The following is a 22,276-nucleotide window of genomic DNA, read 5'->3' on the forward strand; positions in this document are numbered from 1 at the left end:
GAACACAGGGTTCAGCCAGCTCTCCACATGCCTGCTCACCATCTGCTTCACACAGCCCACAATTCATTGCTTCAGGAAGATGCTATGGAGGTCAGTATCAAAAGCCTTGACAAAGGCAAGATTAACAACATCCACCACTCTCCCCTCATTCACTGAGCCAGTCATCTAAGGCTCAGTACTATAGAAGGCTGTTTGTCAGGCATGCTTTTCCTTACATAAGTCCATTCTGACTACTACTGATCACCTTCTTGTTCATTTTGGAAATTGTTTCCAGGACTATCTCCTCCATTACCTTCCCAGACATCAAGGGAACAGTCTTGCTCCCCTGTATCTTCTTGTCTGCCTTGAGGATGGGAAAAACACTTGCTTTTCCCCAGCCCTCAGGCATCCTGTCCATTGCCAAATCCTTTCAGACAATTAAGAACAGCTTCACAAAGACATCAGCCAGTTCCTTCACCAATCATGGTTACATCCCATAAAACTGTACAGTGCATTTCTTACCTTGAGACTTCTCATCCAAGGGCTGATCTTCATTGCTTTTGCATTTCCCACAGGCATCAGGAGCCTGCAGTCCCAAAGGGTGGTCTTCCCAGTAGACACCAAGGCAAAGAAGACATGGGAGTACCTCAGCCTTCTCCATGTCCTTGGTCACATGGATTCTGGTCCCAGTTAGCAGCAGGCCCACACTTTCTCTGATCTTTCTTTTGCAGCTGGTCTATCTGTGGAAGGCCTGATGCCTTCCATGTCCCTTGCCAAGTTCAGCTGCAGGTGGTTTTTCTTTGCCTTCCCTAACCCCATCCCCAGGCATCTGCACAGCATCTCTGCCCCCTCATAGGATACCTGTACCAGCAGCTTTCCATACAGATTTTTTCATGGTGGTTCATGGCAGGAAAATGAAAGGCAGTGGGGCATGAGTTGAAACAAGAGAGCTTCAGCCAAGATACAGAAAGAATTCCCCCACCCCATGCACACTTCATGTGTGTTTTATCTCTGTCCTGTTCACCTCCAGAGTTCCTGTATGTTGATCAGGAAAGGCAGCAGTCACAGAGATGTGCAACACTGCTCGGATGCACATTATCACCTGATCAGCAATGCAAACCAAGTCCCAGAGCAACTGCTGCACTGGAGCAAGCATTGAGACCCTCAGTAGTTGTACCTGCCACCTGAAGAAGATGCTCAGGCACCTGGATTTTCACTAACCTGTAACATTAAAGAACAGACTGACAATTTTTAATAGGCCATTTTTTATTGAGAGTTAAGATCATGTTTCCCCACAGTGTGCAGAACACACTATGAAAACAAAATACAGAAGATCACTTCGGTAAATATACACTGGTTAAGCAATGCTACTTTTTTTTGGCAAAGTGCTGTATTTTGTCTGTTTTCAGCTTGTGTTAAGCTATTAAAAATAAGAGCCACACATTCTTCCATATCAAAAGGACTGCTACAAATAGAGATGTGGCTCTGGAGAAAAGCTGCCATATATGCATAGACTGATGTACAGTATTAATCCCAACTGAAATGTCCCTTTTGAATCTTCAAGTTTGCTGTGTAGAAGGCACAGTTTAAAATGCAAATCTGTCCATTGACCAATACATATGAAAATACAATTTCTGCAAGATTCATGAATATCAATCAGTATGAGACAGTGCAAGGCCTCCACTTTTACAAGAAAAAAACACACACTTTAATACAATTCAAAAAACCATATAAAAAGCCACACAGCTCACTATTAAAACAGAAAACCAAAACAAATCTAATTGCCCAATAGCTCCAGGCACAAAACAGGGCTAGACCAACATAAATATGTAAAACAAATTAACAAAAAGCCATTGATGTAGTACTATCTCACACAATAATATGGTTTCCAATATTACAAATTGAGAAGCACAGCTTTGTGCAACAAAATAGTTTATATCCTGAAAGATATAGGTTTTCATCACCAGAAAGTCATCTAGTAATGCAGTATAAAAAGATCAGTATCTCCCAATTCTAGGAGCAGTCTAAAGTTGCATTTAACTTGCCTACTGAGAAGAACAGACCAAGGCTCTCATTTTAATGCCTGGGAGCCTTAAACTCTCAGCTCCATCTCCCCATTAGGAGTTAAGGGATTACTTACTCCTTCCAACATAGAGAGGTGGAGACTCCATCTTCCTTCATTGCACTTTAAGAAAATTAAAGCTGAAGGAAAGTAGTTACTTTTATATAAAGAAAAGTAATACAGGAAAGCAAAGAATTTTCCTGAGCTAGAAAGTTGGCAGCAAGGATAAGGAAGTTTAAGCTAGACAAAAAGTTGGAGTGATAAAGGTAGATAATCTGAGGCAAGTAAGAGTACTTGTGAACAGATAAGAGACTGGTGAAACTACAGCTATTTGCAGATAAACCAAAGTATTTGGACCACATGAGAATTGTTGTATGGACATAGGTACATACTGCTAAAAAGCAGTAACAAAATATCTCTTTTGGAAACTCATGATGTGACCAATTTTGTTTTCCTTCAATTTGTCAACCCCCCTCACCAAAAAACTAGTGCATCCAGGAAAGCACCTCTTGCTTTTATACATTTAATTATTTTCAACATCCCTTTGTGACGTTAATTGCAGTGAAGCAGCACATCTGCAGTGAAACAGGTTATAAATGCTGTTCCCTGTATGCTATGTAGGTCCCACAACAATTCCAGCTGCAGAACATACAACAGTACCACTACATCAAGATCAATCTGAATTGCTGAGGTTTTGATTCAGTGAAATTGAAGCATCTGGCTGAGTTTAAATACTTCATAGGCCTGGAACAATTCATACTATTGACCTTGCCTTATTTCAAAGGCTCCTCACATGACTCCTTTTACCATCTTCTGTGTAAGGACTACTGGAAGACACAGCTGAGTGTAATGTTAACACTGTATTGCCCTAGGCACTAAACGCAAGGGAAAACAGCAAGTCACATTAAGCACTGGCAAAAAAGAAGGTAACCTTACTTTTAATTTCCCCCTTTCAGTGCAGATTTCTGCTTCCTTACTTCCATATCCATTTAATCTGCTTCCCAGACTGATCTATCAGGGTTCAGCATACCACTGGCTGCTGTGCAACACAGCTTTTGTTAACAGGTGAACTTTACCTCTAGTTGTAGTTGGCAGTGCCTGCCAACTTCCAAAACATCTTGCACAATGTTCTTAAGAAAACTACTTGATCATTTTGAATGGCTTTTCTTTCCTGTTGGTCCATAGAATTGCTATCCAGTCCTCCTCCCTCCAAAGGGCTAGGAGAACAACCATGGCTGATTGATCAATTAATTTTTATATACTGTTATTGCTGTGTTTAGCTCAGTATCCACTTCTGCCTGCCTCACACTGCCCTTCATTTCCAGTCTCCATTAACTTGGATTTTATTTTCATAGAGAGAAAATTTCAAATAAAAGCTTCTTTCTAGCTACTTCTGAGCTACTCTCAATCAGTAAATATGAGACAACTTTTATTAGACAAAAAAATCTAATACCAATTTGTAGCTCAAATAGCTGTCCATCAGCCTGACTTCTTTGAAGAGTAGTCAGCTACTGATAGGATTAAAAGAATGGTCAATCCACCATCTTTTTCCTTTAACTAGACTAGAGATTAAATAAGATAGGGTAGGGGAAATACATGCTTCAAAGACAGAAATAGAGAAACTAAAACTTTACCTAGTAAAACCCAGTTCAGTTCTCTGTGTTGTACATCTGCATGTTACACCCAAAGGTTCACTTTTCTTCCCACTCCACTGTAAGGTACTATATCTGTAACACCAATACCATGTTGTACTGTAATAATATTGGTGGGACATTTAACCCTCTTTCAATATCCATATCAAGTACCCAGCTCACCTACACAGACCCCACTAACACAAGTAAGTTCTAGGAATTTAGATGAGATGTCCTTCTTGAAACAGCTCAATGCAGCTATGTAATATCCACTGGCAGCTATAGTATTTCCTTATTGGAAAATAATCATATATGCTGAATACAGACAGATATACAAGCTGTCAAGTACTGGTCATTAAAGCACGTGGCTAACCTCAATTTCTAACTCCATTTTGATTAATGCAAAATGTAACTGATTTCCATTTCAGTTAAGTTTCCTTAAAATACCAACTAAGAACCCATCTATACATCATAGTTTATAAAACAGCACACAAACTATAGTACTGATAGGCTTCCAAGACACTGATATTTAACATCAACATTTAGAACTTGATGCAAGATGTTTGAAGATTTATATAACTTTTGAAAAGAATGCAACACTAGTTACGATTGTGTTTGAGGGATTGACGATCAGCTTCAGATTGACCACACTTACCTACACAAGAGTAACCTAAGGAACAATTAGCCCATAGATTAAAACCACAAGAACCATCAGTAATTGAACTGACGCTGGCAAGGCTGGTGAACAAACAGTCCGTTGTGCTTGATTTGCCGAGAGTGGCAATCCCGGGTCAGGTTCAGGCGACGGAGACTGTTTCTGTTGAGATAGTGTCTTTCATTATGTTCTTTTATCCAGTGGGTAGGACGAAAGCTCTTGTTTTTTTCCAGAAAAGTTGAACTAGTAGCAAGAGCCGTGACGTAGCAGTGAACACGCTGTCCTGTTTCATTTCGGGCCTCCAGTCTAAAAATGTAACAAGTAGGTATCAGTCACCACTGAGGTGCTTTGGAAAGACAAGCAAAATAAAAGCTAGAACATGGACATCAACGTCCAGCACTTCAAAAGGGTACCCTTATTCTACTGGACAAAGATTTGGGCTGAGGTGAGGTCAAGCCACTTACTCACTGCTAAATCACTTTCTGTGTGAGGGCCCCACAACAGCCTTAGGACTTGTGGTGTTTTACTCTATCTGCTCTTTCTTCCCCACACCACCTCCCTAAGCCCAAGATACAGTACAAATCAGAAATATAAGGCAATGTGTGTCACAATGCTCCAGCTTTAGAAGACTTGAGTGTTATCCACTAGGCAAAGTTTGGTTTAAATTCATCTTGAACATAGGTGGTTCAGCCTGAAATCAGAAGCACACTAACAAAAGTGCATTTCAATTGTCAGCCACACAAGTAAATCCAAAGGTTAATGCAGAGGAATGGAAAGGTAGACCAGTTGTGACACACATGAGAAATAACTTAGAAGGATTGTTCCTCAACCAGCCCCCTAAATTTCATGAGCAGCGAGTCAGCAGTTTTGGCCAACCTTTGCTTCATCATGCACTAGTGAAAAACAAACCAGCAGCCTATGCAAGCCATGACTGACATATTGAAAAAGGACTTCCCTACTTGACAGAACAATCACTGGCATTTCCTGAAACTTCCAAAGTAAAGTTTAAAATAGCCTAGCCATTTAAAAAGCAACACAAAACCCTAATCTGAGTGCTAGAGCTGGTGTGAGACCAATGGCAGCAGTTTCTTGCTTTCTCTCTCCCCACTCAGGGCCTAACAACCAGTTGTCAACTGTGCAGTGGTGCCCAGGAAAGATGTTTGCAAGACCAGGAACTTGCCCAGGCATGAGCAAGAGGTCTATCTTTCAACACTAGCATGACTTTATCATAAAGTCTCTTCTGAAAGAGCTTAACTTGCAATTATTGTATGATGTCTCTGTAGACATAAGTACGGTCTGCCATGGCACACCCTTGGTAGCCTTAACTCTGGAACTCTGCAGGTGCCTGACACAAAATAAGCTCTTCTGCCTCCTCCCACTCCACACTGGAGGGAAATACATCTTGTTAGCAAGGGAATACTTCCTTCCTTCTACTTTTTTCTTATTTTAAATATCCTAATCTTGCTTTTGGATCCTTGATTAGCTTGATATGACTGACTGAAGACTAGAGACTGCAGAACAGTCATATGTGACATGCTGGTCTTCCCCTTTTTGTTCACTGGATATTGTCCTAAACCTAGCACTTGAAATATCAAGCAAAAAATAAGTAAATAACAAGCACAAATCAATTCATAATGCCTTGTAAATATATTCTTTGCAGATTTCACCAGTTTAATTTACCTGAGGGTACGTGCAAATATGGGACTACTATTTTCTAAGTGAAGTGATCCCTTAGTACATCCAACAGTGCTGGAGGTGGAACTGCAAGTGAAGCCTTTCTGGGGTAAGCTATTAAGGAGCCAGGAAGCCACACCACAGTTATTGCAACCTGTATTTCCTAAGTATACCCTTAGCTAGCAAAGGGCAGAAACTGTTAATACAAACTGTTGTGGTTTTGTTATGGAAAAATATGACTAATCTGACAAATAGGGAAGTTTATACAACATCCTTTTGCTTTGAAAGGAATTTAAAATAAAAAAACATTTCCTCCACAAAAGGAGAAGGACTGGTTTAAACTTGCTGGCTGAAGATACTTAAGGTTTTCCTCCCTTTTTATCAAATACCCTTCCAGTAATGGTTTGCAAACCAACACTCTTCTATTTGTCATCATAAAGTGACACTGAGATAGCAGAGGTGGTTTCAATTAGCTAAACAGCCACCTACTCTTCCAAAATGCAGCATTTTGGTATCCTGGGTGCATTTGGTAGGCTGGCACTAGTAAGCTCCATGCACTGAGAGAACAGAGTTGATGAGTCTCTATCATATTGTCAAAAGGGAATTTTAGAGAGGCTGTGTCTTAAGCCAGACCATCACTACATACATTCTCTGCTGCACCTCCAGGGTCTATTTTGCTAGAAAGCAGAAGTGTCCTGCTCTTTGAGCTACAGAACCACACCTCCCAAGAAACATTAAAGGCTTCAGACCCCCAACCCAATTATTTAAGTAATTTTTATGCACTTAGCATTTTGGCTTGTTAAAGCAGATGTAGTTAGGCTTGATCAAGTAATCATTTGGCACAAAGGTTAGTCCTAAAACCAGTATTGCTTTGGCAGACAAGGCTCTAGAGGAAGCAGTGTTGCTAGCAGCCTGATCAAACAAAAAGCACTGTTCCAAAACAGCAGTACTTACTGTGCCAGTGTGCCTTAAGCAGCTTTTCTTGGCCCTACAATATTAAATGGCCAACCATTAAACCACTAGAGACTTCATAACAGCTTTTGAAACTTACTGCAATATCAGTGTAACCAATGTTCCCAAATTCTGTGGTCTACCTCACTTTAGACTTAAATCTCATCCCAGTTGTCATACAAAATACCCTGTACAAGAGCCTAGATCCTCTGACAAGGCAACAGCACAGAGTTCAGTGTGAAGAAAATTACACATCAGCTGAAGAGCACACCTCTAGCTTCCCCACACATTAAAGCAGGTTAACTGTACTGTATAACACAAGGCAGGGTTATTCTCTGTATGAATTTACATAAGTATCCCCAGTTCAAGTGACTGAAAAGCCAGGATCCAACTTTTGAGTGTTACTATTAATTGAAAACTGGTATTTTAGATAAAGTGGCTTACTGTCTTTTGCAGATTCCTTCAGACCCTCATTGCAAAGATGTTGTCTGTTCACAGTTTCCCCCAATTTAACTTAACCTAGATTAACATCATTTGTCCTCTCCAAATAATTATACAAATCCCACAGCAAGATCAATAGTATCAGCACTATTCTTTAACATTATACAGCAGTGTGTCATCTCAAAGTCATCTGTTTCTTTAAACTAAAAACTTAAATATGGCAAGGGGCTGATCAGACAAATCAATACCTACAGCAACTCAACCCCTATACTAATTTCTTCCTGTATATCAAAGCCTAGTATACTGTGATTTTTTTTTTTTTAGTATTATTGTTTCTAAATTTAAGAACTAGATGGTATGAAAAGTCAGTCTCTTATTAACCAGGATTCACAAAACACCCAATTATTTCAAAAGCAATGAACACAAGGGCAAGTGGAGAGTCATAATGGCAAAAAAATACTCTATTTGCATACAGCCATGTATACTATACTGGTATAGCTGCATACACCAACACCAAAGAATGGCAGTACATGGCAAATACACCTCTACAATAGGCACATAGATTTTTTAGGACCCAAAACCAAAAGTACTTCTTACTTTGCCAAAAATACAAGTCTGCAGCTTGGACTTTCACATTGAGAGGACTAAGTTTTGTGAATCTTTCAGTTTGCTTTGGCTCCACAAGCCACTTGTGGGTAAATTTAATCCTGTCCCTATCTATCACTAGGTTGAGGAATAAAAAAAACCCTAAGAAGCCTCCCATCTAAACCCAAGCCACTTCCCTGCCAGGATCATTAAAGTTCTATGTTTCATCTCACAAGGTGACTGAAAGAGTACTAAATAGCAGTTATGAAAAACACACAAAGTTGTGAAGGGGGCAAAGTGCTTTCATATCTATGTTACTGGCTATAGAGTTAACTGCCACCAGTTTGCACAGGACTGGAACATACTCTGCAAGGGAGTAATAAGGCTCCATAAATATTTACTCTAGTGCCAAAATGCATACCCAATTGTTTGCCAACGTGGCCATCTTGTATAACATTTTTCTGAGCAGGCCTTACCACTCTACACACATTATGTGGTATTCATGCTTTATTCACCTACCCTGAAACTAGCTAGAAAATTCAGTATTAAGTGTCTAAGTTTACCAAGGAGAAACCAGATATTTTCAGCACCAGAGCTCCTCATCAAGAGGATTCAGACATACCTGGGACTACTTGGGCTGTGAAACTCCTCATCCCCACATGCAGTCTCATTAAGGCTGTGGCAGGTGTTGTGGACAGCATACACAGACATGCTGGGATGCTCTATTAAGAGGTTCTCCATCGGACTGGTCTCCACTTTGATAGTGGTTAATCCACCTGCAGTAAAACATGGGGGAGGGGTAATAAACCAGCTCTCCTCCATAGGACATGACTCAAACTGGATGAAGCAAGACTCGCTGGCCTCTGGCAAGTGTTCCAAGGGCGATGATAAACAAGAGAAGACAGGCGAGCTGTCCGTGGCTGATGGTTCAACAAGGTCTGCTTCCTCCACAGAGCAATTAGTGCAAGCGTCTGCTGTAGGGGACCATTCGTCAGTGGAGAGGAACCCACGGATGTTGTTGATCGCAGGAGGTTGAGAACACCACAGTTCCATATAGCCAGAAATGGGATATGAAAAAAATAATTTAAAAAAAAGCCCTGTTAGCACATACACAAGTTTTAAGTTTTAAAAAGCAGGGGAGGGGAAAAAGGAGCTCCCAGACAAGCCATGTTAGACATGTGAAACAACTGTTATCAGTAAAGCTATATAATTGCGAAAGGAGTCAAATATATTTTATTTGTACAAGTGGTTTTGCTGAAGCCTGTGTCAGGCTTATAAACCTGACATCATTTTTCTCACCAATTTACACAACATGTAACATTTGTTTGGATGACACCCTGCACAGTAATCCCACACTGGTTTTGTTAAGATAAAGTTTCCCCAAGCTACTGGTTTGTTCACATGCAAGTAAGACAAGCAAAAGTCAGAGCAAGACAAAACCAGAACTTATGTCTGAAAGACATCTTACCTATAAAGTCAACCAGAATCCATTCGTCATCTTCTTTCTCACTGAACTCTGGCTTTTGGCTGGACAAGCTATCAATCTCTCCCATGAGCATGTTATTTAACCTCTGGAACATTACTAAGGCAGGAACAAGACTTTGGCTGGTAAGTCTTTATATCCAAGGTTCAAGGCACAGCTCACACTACTAGCAGAGTGGCACAGACTTGGGACTAAAGTGCATAGATGCTTTATCAGCTTAGGTACAGGAAAAGCATGACTTGTAAACAGTTTACGTGAAACCTGTAAAAGATGATGACAAGCATCTTAATGACAAAACCACAGGTAACATCCCTAGGGAAACAAACTAAAAGCTCCTTGTTAGTGCAGTCTGAGGTACCAGTGAACATTTTTCCCCAAAGAAGAAAGGCAGCTTCACTGGCATTCGCCCTCCCCTCCCAGCTAGATACACACAGAAAAGCCAATCCTAAGTCTCTCTTGGGAGCTGACTGCCTTCATTTCAGACCTCCTCCCCAAGAAAATATCTGTTCAGCTGTCAATCCCACCTTCTCCTAAGGGAGGAGAGGATTCTTGTACAGGACTCTTTTGTCCACACTCCCCCAGCTCCCTCCCTGTCTTCCTGCATGTCAGGGAGACACCAAAGGCAAGGGCATATTTTCTGCTCCAGAAACTCATCTCATGTTGACACAGAGGAGCCCCTGTGAGGGTTCCCAGGGAAGCCCAAAGCAGTGTTTCTTCTCTGTTCCATCATACACATCTCAGGGCTGCTGACTACAAGTTAACACAGTAGCAAGGCACATCCCGTCTTCAGGTTCAAAGTACACCACAGTTAACAGTGAGATCATTTTCACAGCAACCACCCAACTAGTCATGTATCCTAAGTCTAAGGAACATGGAAAAGTATGGGGTATGTTTAACAAAACCAGTGCTTATTTCTCAATTAACTCCCCTAAATCTACATGTAATTGGTCACCACAAACCTGACCTCTGCATCTGGCGGTTAAAACAAAATTGTATTAGTACCACGAAGCTGAATGTTTAAACACCTCAGATCAGCACACTCACAGCCTTTGATATTTATGTATAAGCCAATAAATAGAAGCCATTAAAGCAGGTGAAAAACTAAAAACTATGGGGAAAATATTCACCAATTTAACTACAAGTTATTTTTGGCCATAGCAATATTTGAATCATCACAGTAGGTCAGAATTATTACAGGTTAAATACCTGTTTAATAATTAAACTCAGAAGAATATATCCATGTAAGACAGTATGAGTGCCTGCATTCAGAAAGGGAGCAAGATACATGACAGTAGACAAATCCAGGTATTAAAAGATATAACCCAGAAAGAATACTGTTTATATATAGGCCAGTATACCCTGCTTCACCCTAGAACTGTCAGGCCATACTAAAGAGTCATTTGGGCCCCTTGTGTCATCTTATCCCAGGAAACCAGACCCCATCACCCACTTGTTCAAGGTAAGGACAAGCACTTGCTCCATGCAGCACTGCTCCTGTATACATTTATGCAGCTTCCTCCTTATTCAGACAACACAGAAGGATAAGAGCAGAATTATAATAGTCTTGAGGAGCAATATGAAAAGGTACAGTAAAACTCATGAAGTTATGCACTCTAGTTCCTCAAGAGAAGAGACTGACTAGAGGACTAGAAACAACAGGCTCAGTTGCAATAGTAATACAGGTCTATTTTTAAGTACCACACTTGAAAATGAAACATCAGGTCTCTCCTAAAGAGAGCTACAAAAATGATCAGAAGTCTAAAGAAAACCAACAAAATTTTAAAAATTGGAAAGCTTAATAGAGGGAAGAAAAAAATTACAACAGTAGTCAATTATGTGAAGAAAGAGGCAAACACTTATTGCCTTCTTTTATTCCCAGAGCAAGCAGAAGTGGCTTTAAGCAGCAGCAAAGTTCAACTTTCAGTGGTTGCCAGCAGGAAACACTTTTAACCATTAAGGTTGCTAAGCCATGTATGGCTTACATAAGGAAATGCCAAATGCCTACAGTGTTCCTAAGCACCTTCTCAAGAAGGTTTGAGTGCTTCAGTTAGAGGCAGAGCTTACTACGGATAAGGAAATGAACTCTAAGTGAAAGCTTGAAGAAGGTAGTTTTCCAGTTACCTTCCACATCCTTCCCTCTCTCCTGGCACCAGGCCTATGAAAAAACGAGTTTGTTTTTTCTTTAGGCTAACTAATAAGCCATTGCATGGCTGCTGATCAGCACTGGCTTTCCCTATACTCCCACACATGTGTGTTGCCTCCTTCCTAGATGAAGCCTGGAGGTACCTTCAGGCAGAGGCTGTCTTTGTGTTCTGTGCACAGAGACGAGCAAGATGAGAGCTCACATTCCCTCTAGAAAGGCTCCCAAGGCATCACAGCAACATAAAATAATTAACCTCTACAAATAAGAGATCACTATTCCCCAGAATGTGAGTGAAACAAACCTCAGCTTTTGACCCACAAATTACTCTCTGTAGATCAAAAGCAGTTTGTCCCATTTTTCCCTTCCCCCACCCCAAGGAGGATCCAAAAAAACATGTGAATCATTTTGTCCTGGTTTCATCCCCAGCTGGGCTTAAACCACGGTACATTTAGAAAGTGGCTGATGCTTTGACATCCTTTTGGACAAGCGCCTTTAAAAAGGCCACGCTTGTGTGCTATTGTGCAAGCCAGACAGCAAAAGAGAAGTTAGGCTGTTCTCAAGGGCCATCGTCCGGGGAGGAAAGCAGGACAGACACCCAGAGAGGTTCCTAGACAGGAACTGTCAGCTGCAGGAAAACACAAGCCTGGGAGCAACTGACTCAGCTACAGAAATGACTAAGAGGCTGTTATAGATAACACATCCAATGAATGTCAACAATACAGTATCGCTGCAACTAAAAAAGTTTTTTTCCTTTTTTTTTTTTTTTTGTTTCTAACCCAGCAAAAGAGATGGAATATATGCTAAGCAAAAAGAAAACACAACACAACCAGAAAAAGACACCTCCCAGTTCCAGCGCAGCCCCTGTGTTAGCCGAGCCGCAGACCCCCCGCGCCCCCACCCCCGGGCCGCCACCAGGAGGCTCCACACGGCCGCGTCCAGCGACCCGGCAGAGCCCCGGCAGCTGCGCACCTTCCCGGCTGCGCTCCCGAGGCTGCCCGGGGGCGGGCGGACGAGACCACCGCCTGCTCCATAGCTGGGAAAACGCCAGAAGCCCCCGGCCTCGGCGCCTTCCCAGCGGAGAGAAGCCGGGATGGGCGCACGGGAAAACGGGGGCTCCGCCGGTGCTGCCTTCCACCGCTCCGACCGCGGGAGACCATCACACCCGGGACACCGGCAGCGCGCTCGGTGCCCGTAGCTCCCCGCAAAGCGAACTCACCCAGACCACGGCCAGTCCAGCCCCGCGCCCGGCCGCCTCCGCGGAGCCCTTTGTTGTCAGGGCCCGGCGCAGCTGACGGACCGGCCGCCGGCCACGCCCCCCGCCGCTCCGCCAATGGGAGCCGCCGCCGCCTGTCGCTAACGCACGTGACGGGCGGGCGGGGAGCAGAGGGGGCGGGGCCTGGCGGTTCAGCCCCGCCCCCTCGCCCCGCCCCTCGCTGTGCCCGGGGCCGACAGGGAGCGGGGCCGTGGTGGCGGCCCCAAACCCTGCCGTGAACGGGGACGGCTCCGGCGGACTGGGCTGCTCCTGTGACCAACCTGGCCTTGAGCTTCCAGGGACGGGGCAGCTGCAGCTTCTCTGGAAAACCTGTTCCAGTGCCTCACCACCCTCACCGTGAAAAACTGTATGGTCTCCCTGGAGCCTTCTCACAGCTAAACAATCCCTGCTCTCAGTCTTTCTTCACAGGAGAGGTGCTCCATCCGTCCAGTCATCTTGGTGTCACTCCTCTGAACTTGTTCCAACAGGTCACAGAATCAGGTGACAGATGAAGTTGGAAGGGAGCTCAGTGGGTCACCTGGTCCAACCTCTCTGCTCAAGCAGGGCCATCCTAGAGCACATGGATAAAATTGTGTCCAGATGGTTCTTGAGTATCTCCAGTGAGGGAGACTCCACAGCATCTCTGGGCAGCCTGTTTCACTGCTCAGTCATCCACAGAGTAAAGAAATTTTTCCTTATGTTCAGGTGGAATTTCCTGTGCATCATTTTCTTCTCATTGCCTCTTGTCCTATTGCCTGGTGCCACTGAGCAGAGCCTGGTCCATCCTCTGGACTCCCTCCCTTCAGAGCCTGATGGACATTGGTGAGGTTCCCTCTCAGGTGCCTCCTCTTGAGGCTGAACAGGCCCAGCTCCCTCAGCCTTTCTTAATGAGAGACATGCTCCAGTCCCTTGACCAACTTTGTAGCTGTCGGCTAGACCTGCTCCAGGAACTTCACACCTCTCCTGTACTGAGGTCCATATCCTTCCTGTGCTGGGGATTAGATGCAGGACTCCAAGTGGGGCCTTATGGGAGCAGAGTATAGGAGAAGAATCACATCTCTCAACATTTATTAGGCTGAAGCACCTTAGCTGGGCTGTAAAGTTACCAAGTCACAGATGTAAAGTCCTAGAAAACTCATGCATTAGATCACTTACCCCATCTTTTTAGGAAAGAAAAAAAAAGAAAGAAGAGGCAATTAATGTAAATGCAGTACTTTTGTTTCAGCTGCTCATTTCTCAGAAAGGAATTTCTGGACAGTGAAGTTACAGTCAAGGAGAGCTGATGTGGCTGTGCTGCACGCCTTCAGTCACTTAATATAACTGAGTATATCAGAAAGTTAATAGTCACTTCAGACTGCAGTGAGTGCTGGATGGACAAAGATCTGTGTCCTTCAGAAGATGCTGAAATGAATCAGTGATATGTAGCCAAATAGCATTTTACATGAAAAATGTCATACCAATTTAGTATTTTTCATAGTTTCAGTTGTGCTGTGGAACTTGGTTTATTATAAAATAATATTATTTTGTAATAAAATATTATGTGTGCAGCATGAGTATCTCCGTTGCTAGAGTCCAGATAAACTTGATCTTTTAACCTCAATGTTTAATGATATCTTTCTTGTCTACTTTTTTGCTTTCTCTTTCTTTTTTTTTTTCCCTTCATTTTCTTGTAAGGAGAATGCTTCTCTATTTAAAACAAAATAGAAAAAGTAGATTTTGGAGAAATGCTGCAAAGTGCCCTCCTCTGGCTGGAATAGGCTGTGTGAGTTGACCAAGAGACTGCCTAGCTGTACAATCTGTAATATTTTCGCAAAAGCTTCAATTAGCTTGTATTTGATTATACTTTTCTATGCGGAACTAGCAGTTCCTGAATTAAAATATCAACTTTATTTTTGTAATATCAGCACTATCAAGGGACATAAACAAATAGTATATTGATTGAGCTTTCAGTTTATAAGCTGAAGCAAGAAATGAGAATGCCTACAAAGTCTCTTCAATTTTCAATGATAGCGGCTTCAGGATAGAAGGGGGAGGGGAGAAGCAGTGCATATCTGCAAATTCAAGATAGGCGAGACAGAAAATTAAATGTACAGAATAAATGCCCCAAAGGACTAATCTGTATGGCAAAATTACATAGTGTTAGAACACGTTAATTAAGGTGATACAAACCACTTAGTGTAGACAAGAACTGTCATGTTTGGCAGCTGGGTTACCTTGGGTCAACCAAAACAAAAAATGTCAAAGCCTTAGTCTTTGTTTATACTGACTGTTATATTAAGCATTACATGTTAATCAATTAACATAATGTATTTTTCCAGTGTAGGCAAGCCCTAGGAAAGCTTGGGTTGTAATTGAAACACAGACTCCTAATGAAGATAAAAAGTCACTGTTTATATTTTTGAAAGTCCCCTGAGAAGGAATAGAAGCTCTCCTCTCTCTGTAGTGTTGCTCTCAAATTCTTCCATTTTCCTTTCACTTATTTCTTAATTCTCTATTGTAACAAAATGGTGGAAACAATGAACTTGCTTATTCTTATTCTCAAATATCATTGCTGTTGGCAGGAGAAAGGCAGTTCTGAAAGTTACTCTCTTTCTCAGCCTGGCAACCATCACACTTTTGTTCCATATCTGACAAGTACTTAGGCATATGAATGGTTCATAATGAAATAAATTACGTGTGAGGACTCAAATACCTGCTGAGCAAGAGCCCGGGTATTTCACCCTGTGCTGAGGTCAACGATAAATTTTCTGGTGATTGCAGTAGTGCAGCTTGGATGCTTTATCCAAAGCCTTTCAAATCAATTAGCCTTTCTGTTGATTCTAATGGTTAGAGTAGGTCTTCAGCAAAAGAGATACAGTTGCTTAGGTCTGGGGCTTGCTGGACGCAAAAATTGACTCAGAAACTGGCCTTCCTTTGAGGAATTTGATGTTTATATTTGTATTACAGAAAATATTCTGAAGAGATCTCTGCAGCAAGGGAACCATTCATATTCCCAATAACATGTGACCATGCATGATTCTGGATTTATTGGCATAAGTTAGCAGAGAGCACTTTCTTTGTACACATTGTACTTTCTATGTGCTCAGTGGCAGCTTAATGGCACAGACATTGCTGCTCTGTGTGTCCTGGGAATAGTAAACAACTGGGCAGCAGTCCCCTGTTATTTGAATTGTATTGATTTTTCAAGATCCTACACATTAATGCAAGGCATGACCTATTGTCTGGGCTCCCACTGCGATGAAATACTGCAGCAGTATTGAGCAGGCACAATATGTGTATAGCCATGGAGTAGAGAGTGACCTTCCTACCACAAGACCTGCGAGTTACAATGAGTGCATTGAGCTTACAACAAAGCACTGCCATGTGTTGTGCCCCTTGGAGAGGCCCTACTCACAGTCGTGCCTGTTTCAAGGGTAGGTGAGAATGCAGATCTGTCTCTGTATTAGAAATACTGAGTAGCGGGAGGGAGAACCACACCAAACAAAGTTCGCACATACTAAAAAAATCATCTCTAAACTTTGGACAAGATATATCCTCCAGACAAAGATAAATAAGAATTCTTTCCAAACAATATGTAAAAACCAGCTTGATACCACTCTGAGTGATTTACATAAACATACCTATCATTCCCACACAGAAAGAATCTGGTGTATCAGTACAGGAACCTTCACACCTGTCACCTTTGCTGATGTGTGCCATTGTTTTAAGGTCAGTCTAGCACAGCTACCAAAATGGACGTATCAGTTTAATGATAAGTTAGAAACCGATGCTCTCAACTTAAGCCTAGTAAAGAAGTCTAAAACCTTCTGCCCTACAGCTTCCATCTGGCTGTGGCAGAAAGTCCTGTGCTGTATGGGAAGAGATGTGTGTGATACTGCAAGATCACAGCTATCAGATACACCCTGGTATATCCTACTGCATTATGCAGAAACATCCAGGGTTTCTAATTTTAAAAATATCTCAAGTTTATGATTAACCACAATGAAATACTGTTGTGTTGGTTTAGACTTTTTATTTGTTTTTCCTATGGAAAAGATACTAGCTACTGTTCCAAAGAGCCCAAACTTTTCCATCCAAATTTAGGTACAAACACTTCAAACCTGCTGCTTAAAGCATGAACAGTCTAAACAGATCCAAGCCTAAAAAAGCACAGTCTGACATTTGTGTGCTTGTCCAAATGTCAATCCCATTTTTGAAGTGGACTTCTAGATTTAAATATCAGTCTCAACTAAAACAGGCACTTACTTTTCTGCTCTTCTTCCCCTGACTTTATTTAGTACAAAGATTTCTGCCACACTGGTTTCAAAATGATAGATTGATTGTTTCTGCTATAAGTCACAAGTTTCTAATGCTGTTTTCCCAAACAGCAAAATTACAATTTGAGTAAGAGCAGGCCTTTCCAGACTTTTATGCAAAACAGGTGTTAGAGACCTGTTACTCTATTTCTACAGAACGAATTCGGCAAATTCAAGAATCCAATTTTGACATGACTAGAACCCTCATGATTTGGCTGAGAAAGATCCAAGGAGGCAGAAATTACTGGATTTGATCCTTTAAGACAGACTGAAAAAGTTGAAGGATTCCATTTTAAGAAGAACAATTATCTTAAAACATCCAATCTGTTGCCCTTTTCAGCGGAGTGCATTTTAGAAAAAAACTCATTTTCTTTCAAAACTGTCAAAATACAAATCCTGCTTTTCGTATTGTTTGAGAGCAAAACCAGGTATAACTCTGCCTTCAAATTGCCATTGGCAGGAAGCCATTATAAATCATAGCCAGATTGAAAAAATAATGGTAAGCTTTAGCTTTTTCTTCTTGTCAAAATAAAAATCCTCTTAGAAGTCGGTACAGATTTCAATGGTCTGAATAATTCTGCTTTTTTCTAGAACACCTTCAGTGGCAGCATTTGAATTGTTAGCTTGGGCTGAAGCGTGTTGGGCATCACAGCAGGTAGTGCTGTACTGCAGTGCCAGCCAGCAGAGAGCTAGAGACAGATGCCTCTTCTTGTCATTATGGGAATGATTTTTCTCCTGAGCCCAGAGGCATTCATTAAATATTTTCCATTGAGATTGTCTGTCCTCTCTCATATTTGTCTCTTGTACTAGAAGAAGTCCAGTGCATTTTCATTATTCTTGCCTGAACCTGTCCTCTCTTTCAGCACTCAGTAAAAAAAGACCCTATTGTACCTCTGAGTACAGCCAGGAATACTTTTCTACTGTTCTCTTCTTTGCCATGTGATTAGAGAACCTTTCCAGAAGCAAACCTCCCACCTAACACAGCCAAGCAAAGTGTTCTTAACATCCAAAGGGGAAATGACCCATGAACTTTCACTGTGGCACTGAACATGCATTTGTTACACTTATGAAATTCTTGCATGCTTCAGATGTTGATGAGTTATTACCCATGGTTATTAAACCTTCATTTTTTTGTTCTTCATTTCAGCAGTGATGCTAGGATGATAGCACCCCATAGTCAATGTATAGGCTTCTTGATCAGTTAATACAGGTTGTTTAGGCATAAATTATATTCCTTGATCATATAATTTATTTTCCTCTGCTGGATTTACTTTTTAAAGATTGTCAGATAATGTTCAGTGAGAGAATAAACAGTGTCTGTCTATATCATATCTTTGTTGTAAATCATGTAGGAAGGACGGACAGTGTGCAAGATCACTTCCTCCTTAAATTGTCAGCTCAAAACGTTTTTTTTGTGTGGTTAGCCATGCTTAAAACCCTTCCTCGAATTTTTTCTGCACAACCTCAGAGTCAGCAGACACACGGCTCACATCTCTGAGGCATTTTTAGTCTCACCAGTGATCCATTTGTTTCCTTTTGGCTCTCCCACTGATTCATATGCTTCCTAAAATAGAGCCCACTCTCTTTGTTCTGTTGTGACAAGTTACAAAAGAATTAGCAACATCAGTTTTGCACCAAGTAATGTGAATCATATCATATGCTTAGATGTACTTGGATTTCAACTGTAAGATTCCATCTAATTGTAAATTATCATTATTTTGAAAAATTTCTTAGTCTTTTCAGGGTACAAAGCCACACACCATAATTCTGCATTGTTATTCTTTTCATCCATGAATACTTCTTACAAATACTGAGCCAATGTTCCTCACCGTAACTCAGACCAGTCCCAATTTTAAAAAAAAGGCCAAATACTTCTGAGAGGAAAACTAATAACTAATAGCTAATAATGTCTATTGCAATGGAGGCTGAAGTGATCATGGTGGATAAAAAAGACATGACCTTTCCTGCACCCAGGTCTCAGGCACTGCATTTGTAACAAAGCAGTCAATACTTCAATGTCCTTAGCTTGCACGTTCCAGCCCCATTTTAACATGGGTTATATACAAATATATATGTGTGTCTTTGTGTGTTTCATAATTTATTTATGCAGTGCATTACAGCATACATGCATGCATGTTTATGTAGCTCACATACATGAACATCAGCATTCTGTGCCAGCTGAGTGTGGCTGAATGAATGAATAGTGTAGGAGGTCTTGTCTGTGGGATTAAGCATCTTACAGGAGCCAGGTGCGAGCATTATCCTTGCATACTGAATCTCTGCAGCTCAGGATCTAATATTACATCTATTTTTTCAGATAGCATTTCAAATTGGTCCTCAACAATAATGAATTTATGAGGTCTCAGTCTCTTCAAGATTTGTGATAATGAAGCCTTCAGGCAAGGGACAGATTGTCCTTTCCACATGCCCTTCCAGTTTGGAAAAGTTAGCATTCACAGAAAAGTTTAGCTTTCCTACATCACAATATAACTCCCCAGATGACAGCAAAGGTTTTAGTATAACTTGCTAGCAAGGTCATGTTGTCCAGCCATTACAGCAAGAGATCTATAGCTCCAGATTTAGTTGTTAACCTGATGCGTGGCTTAGGGCAGACTACGTAACTCTGCCCGAGTTCCTCATACCTAGGATGTGGTCAGGCAGCCAGGCACTCCACTGGGATGATGCAAGAGAGGTGTTTGCACTTAACCCTTTTTACTCTAGGCTACCTAAGAACTTCTCAAATGGCTGTAAGTTGCTGAAGTAGAGCTGCTCCTGGGATATTCTTCCAGCTGATAATTAAGCTGGTGTGAGGTCCAAAACATAGAGACAGTAATTTAGTATGCTTCAATTCTTATACAAATATACCAAAACAGCACATTCTTGGCCATGAGTGGCAGTATGACAGAATGTCACAACTTGAGAATGATGCCCTCCTAGCACCTGGTATTTCCCAGGGCTCAGCCCCAATAGTTGATGTGCTACAAACCATTTGTTTCACCTGTGCCAGTGCTTCCAAGGCATGCTACCCAATGTATTTTAAAGATACATCTTTCATCCTGCTGTAGTTAAAGTGCTGAAGTATAAGAAATAGTTTTTTATGTTAAAAATTCTGGCTGAAGTAGGGCCTTCCAGTGTCTTCCAGGGTTTTTGGAAAAACACAATGAGTGGTTGTGACTGAGTGTGGAATGTATTGTGAGAAAACAGGCAGTTCAAGAGAACAGATAAACAAAAGACTCTGAAGTTGAAAGAACCCTTTTTCTCTGTGCCTGAATTTTGGACATAATATCAGTCAAATGTCAGTGTTTGAGTTATTAAAATGGTGTAATGAGATGAAATAGCCAGAGCTGCAAGGACAGTAAACATAACTGCACTATTATCAGGACAAGCTGAACTTCCAATGGTGCAACAGGTCAAACAGTTATAATCATAACATCGTACCTGGAACAGAGTAAGTGGACGGGCCACATCCAGGCTGCCCATGAACATCATGTACCTGGGCGCTGGGACTATAATTAGAGCAAAGCTGAAGGTTCATAGATCCCAGGCATAAGCCAGCATGATAAAGTTTAAAAAAATTTGAGAGTTAGATGGAAGAAATATAAGCTTAGCATTCAATTAACCAATTTCACACCAGTTAACTACATAACTGGATTGTTAGTGAAAAAATAAGAGGCTTTTTAAGAACAGGAAATCCAATATTTTATTTCTGGTCAAGAATAATCCACTGCAAAAAGCATAGACTGAGGAGAAAATTAGTAGGGAACAGCCCTGAAAAATATTCTGGATGTTGCATACTCTTTCAAAAAAAGTAAACTACATACTGAGAGGTACAAATATAAATAAAGGCAATAAAATACATGAAGTGATTCTTCCACTTCCCTTAGTATTGGCAAGGATCAGTGGGAACTCTGCAAGCCTGGCTTGGGAGAGATAAAACATTCATCATGCTACAGAGGAGAGCAATGTGTATGATCAGAGCTCTAGAAAAACACAAATTACATAGGAAGACTGGACAAATAGGAGTTCTTGCTCTAGTGAAGAGAAACCTAACAAAAATGTGAGAGCAGTCTTCAAAAATAAAGATATTGCAGATTAATAAGACATTCCATTGCAGCAGAAATAGGCTTTGGTTAGACATTAGGAAAACTTTCTAAAAATAAGGCATTAGGCAAGATTGCCTGGGGATTATAAATCTTTTTAAAAGAGATCAGAGAAAACTTAGTAATCACAGAGATAAAATTTATCTGTCTGTAAAGAGTGGGATGGCATAGATAACTTCTTGAGATACCTTTTCATCTCTATTTTCTATGTTCATCCACAAGATGAGTGTTTGTTTTTTTTCAGACTTGCTTGTTTATTCATGCTAGTCACTTGCTTCTTCATCTTAGAAATGGAAATCCCATTATTCAGTCCCAGTCAGGGCTGAGTTCAGGTTTTTCTTGTACTCTGTAGCAACACAATGTGACTGTTCAAGGTGCAAAGACATAAAGAGAAAATTTTAAACTGTGTTAAATTAATAACTATGAGCAAACAATCATACCAGACTTATCATTGGCTTCAAATCAAAAGAGTTCATGAAAACAAATCCTAAGTCGTGAGTCTTGGGTAATTCACATGGTCCCTTTGACACTTCAAAGAGATTGTGATGCTTGGATGAGATGTGCAATTTTACTGGGACAGGCAAGACAGAGTCAGGAACAAACCATTTGGATCCACTCTGCAAAGCAGCTGCTCCCACTCTTTCCACATGGGAAGCAGGAGATCTGCCACGGTTTCACTGTGCTGCCAGCACCATTGACACTTTCATACATATCCACATCCACTGCCAGCAACATGAAGTCCCTCCCACACAAAGAAGGTGGCAGGTGGATTTCAAGTCTGCCAAGAGTGCTCCCACTGAATTTTTTACTGGGGTCTTCAGGAGGAAGACTTGAGCTCAGCCACACAGGCCTCTTCTTCCCATTTGCCATGGATGCCTTTGGTGGTTTTTTCCCTCCAGTGCTCCTACAGCAGTGGAATCAAAGCATTGAACATCTAAGCCTTCTGCCTATATTCTGGAAGATTTGGTCAACATTTGACTATGTTTCTGTCTCAATGTAGTTTTGGTTACTACTGAGAGAATTTT

General features: G+C 41.3%; 1 protein-coding gene across 2 annotated transcripts; it reads right to left on the reverse strand.

Annotated features, from left to right (window-relative positions):
- Nucleotides 1-1,227: 1,227 nt before the first annotated feature.
- On the reverse strand, nucleotides 1,228-12,918 carry TP53INP1 (tumor protein p53 inducible nuclear protein 1). 2 transcript variants are annotated; one of them, XM_014879821.2, is made up of 4 exons: nucleotides 12,821-12,918; nucleotides 9,447-9,722; nucleotides 8,601-8,949; nucleotides 1,228-4,633 (listed from the first exon to the last, which is right to left on the reverse strand). In XM_014879821.2, exons 2-4 carry the CDS (start codon nucleotides 9,556-9,558, stop codon nucleotides 4,384-4,386), a joined length of 711 nt encoding a protein of 236 aa, XP_014735307.1. In that variant the 5' UTR covers nucleotides 9,559-9,722; nucleotides 12,821-12,918; the 3' UTR covers nucleotides 1,228-4,383. The 2 variants fall into 2 exon arrangements, with proteins under 2 accessions (XP_014735307.1, XP_014735306.1); XM_014879820.2 differs by having other exon boundaries at nucleotides 8,601-8,952.
- Nucleotides 12,919-22,276: the final 9,358 nt, after the last annotated feature.

The sequence above is a fragment of the Sturnus vulgaris genome, chromosome 1 (assembly GCF_052056855.1).
Source record: "Sturnus vulgaris isolate bStuVul1 chromosome 1, bStuVul1.hap1, whole genome shotgun sequence".
NCBI classification, from domain to species: domain Eukaryota; kingdom Metazoa; phylum Chordata; class Aves; order Passeriformes; family Sturnidae; genus Sturnus; species Sturnus vulgaris.

Excerpts from the sequence above, each read along its gene's own strand:
- TP53INP1 (XM_014879820.2), bottom strand. The coding sequence starts at position 9,558 with ATGTTCCAGAGGTTAAATAACATGCTCATGGGAGAGATTGATAGCTTG. Across the intron at positions 8,953-9,446 it reads GATTCTGGTTGACTTTATAG|CAGACGCTTGCACTAATTGC; the intron begins GTAAGATGTCTT and ends GGTCCCCTACAG. Across the intron at positions 4,634-8,600 it reads CACAGCCCAAGTAGTCCCAG|ACTGGAGGCCCGAAATGAAA; the intron begins GTATGTCTGAAT and ends TTACATTTTTAG.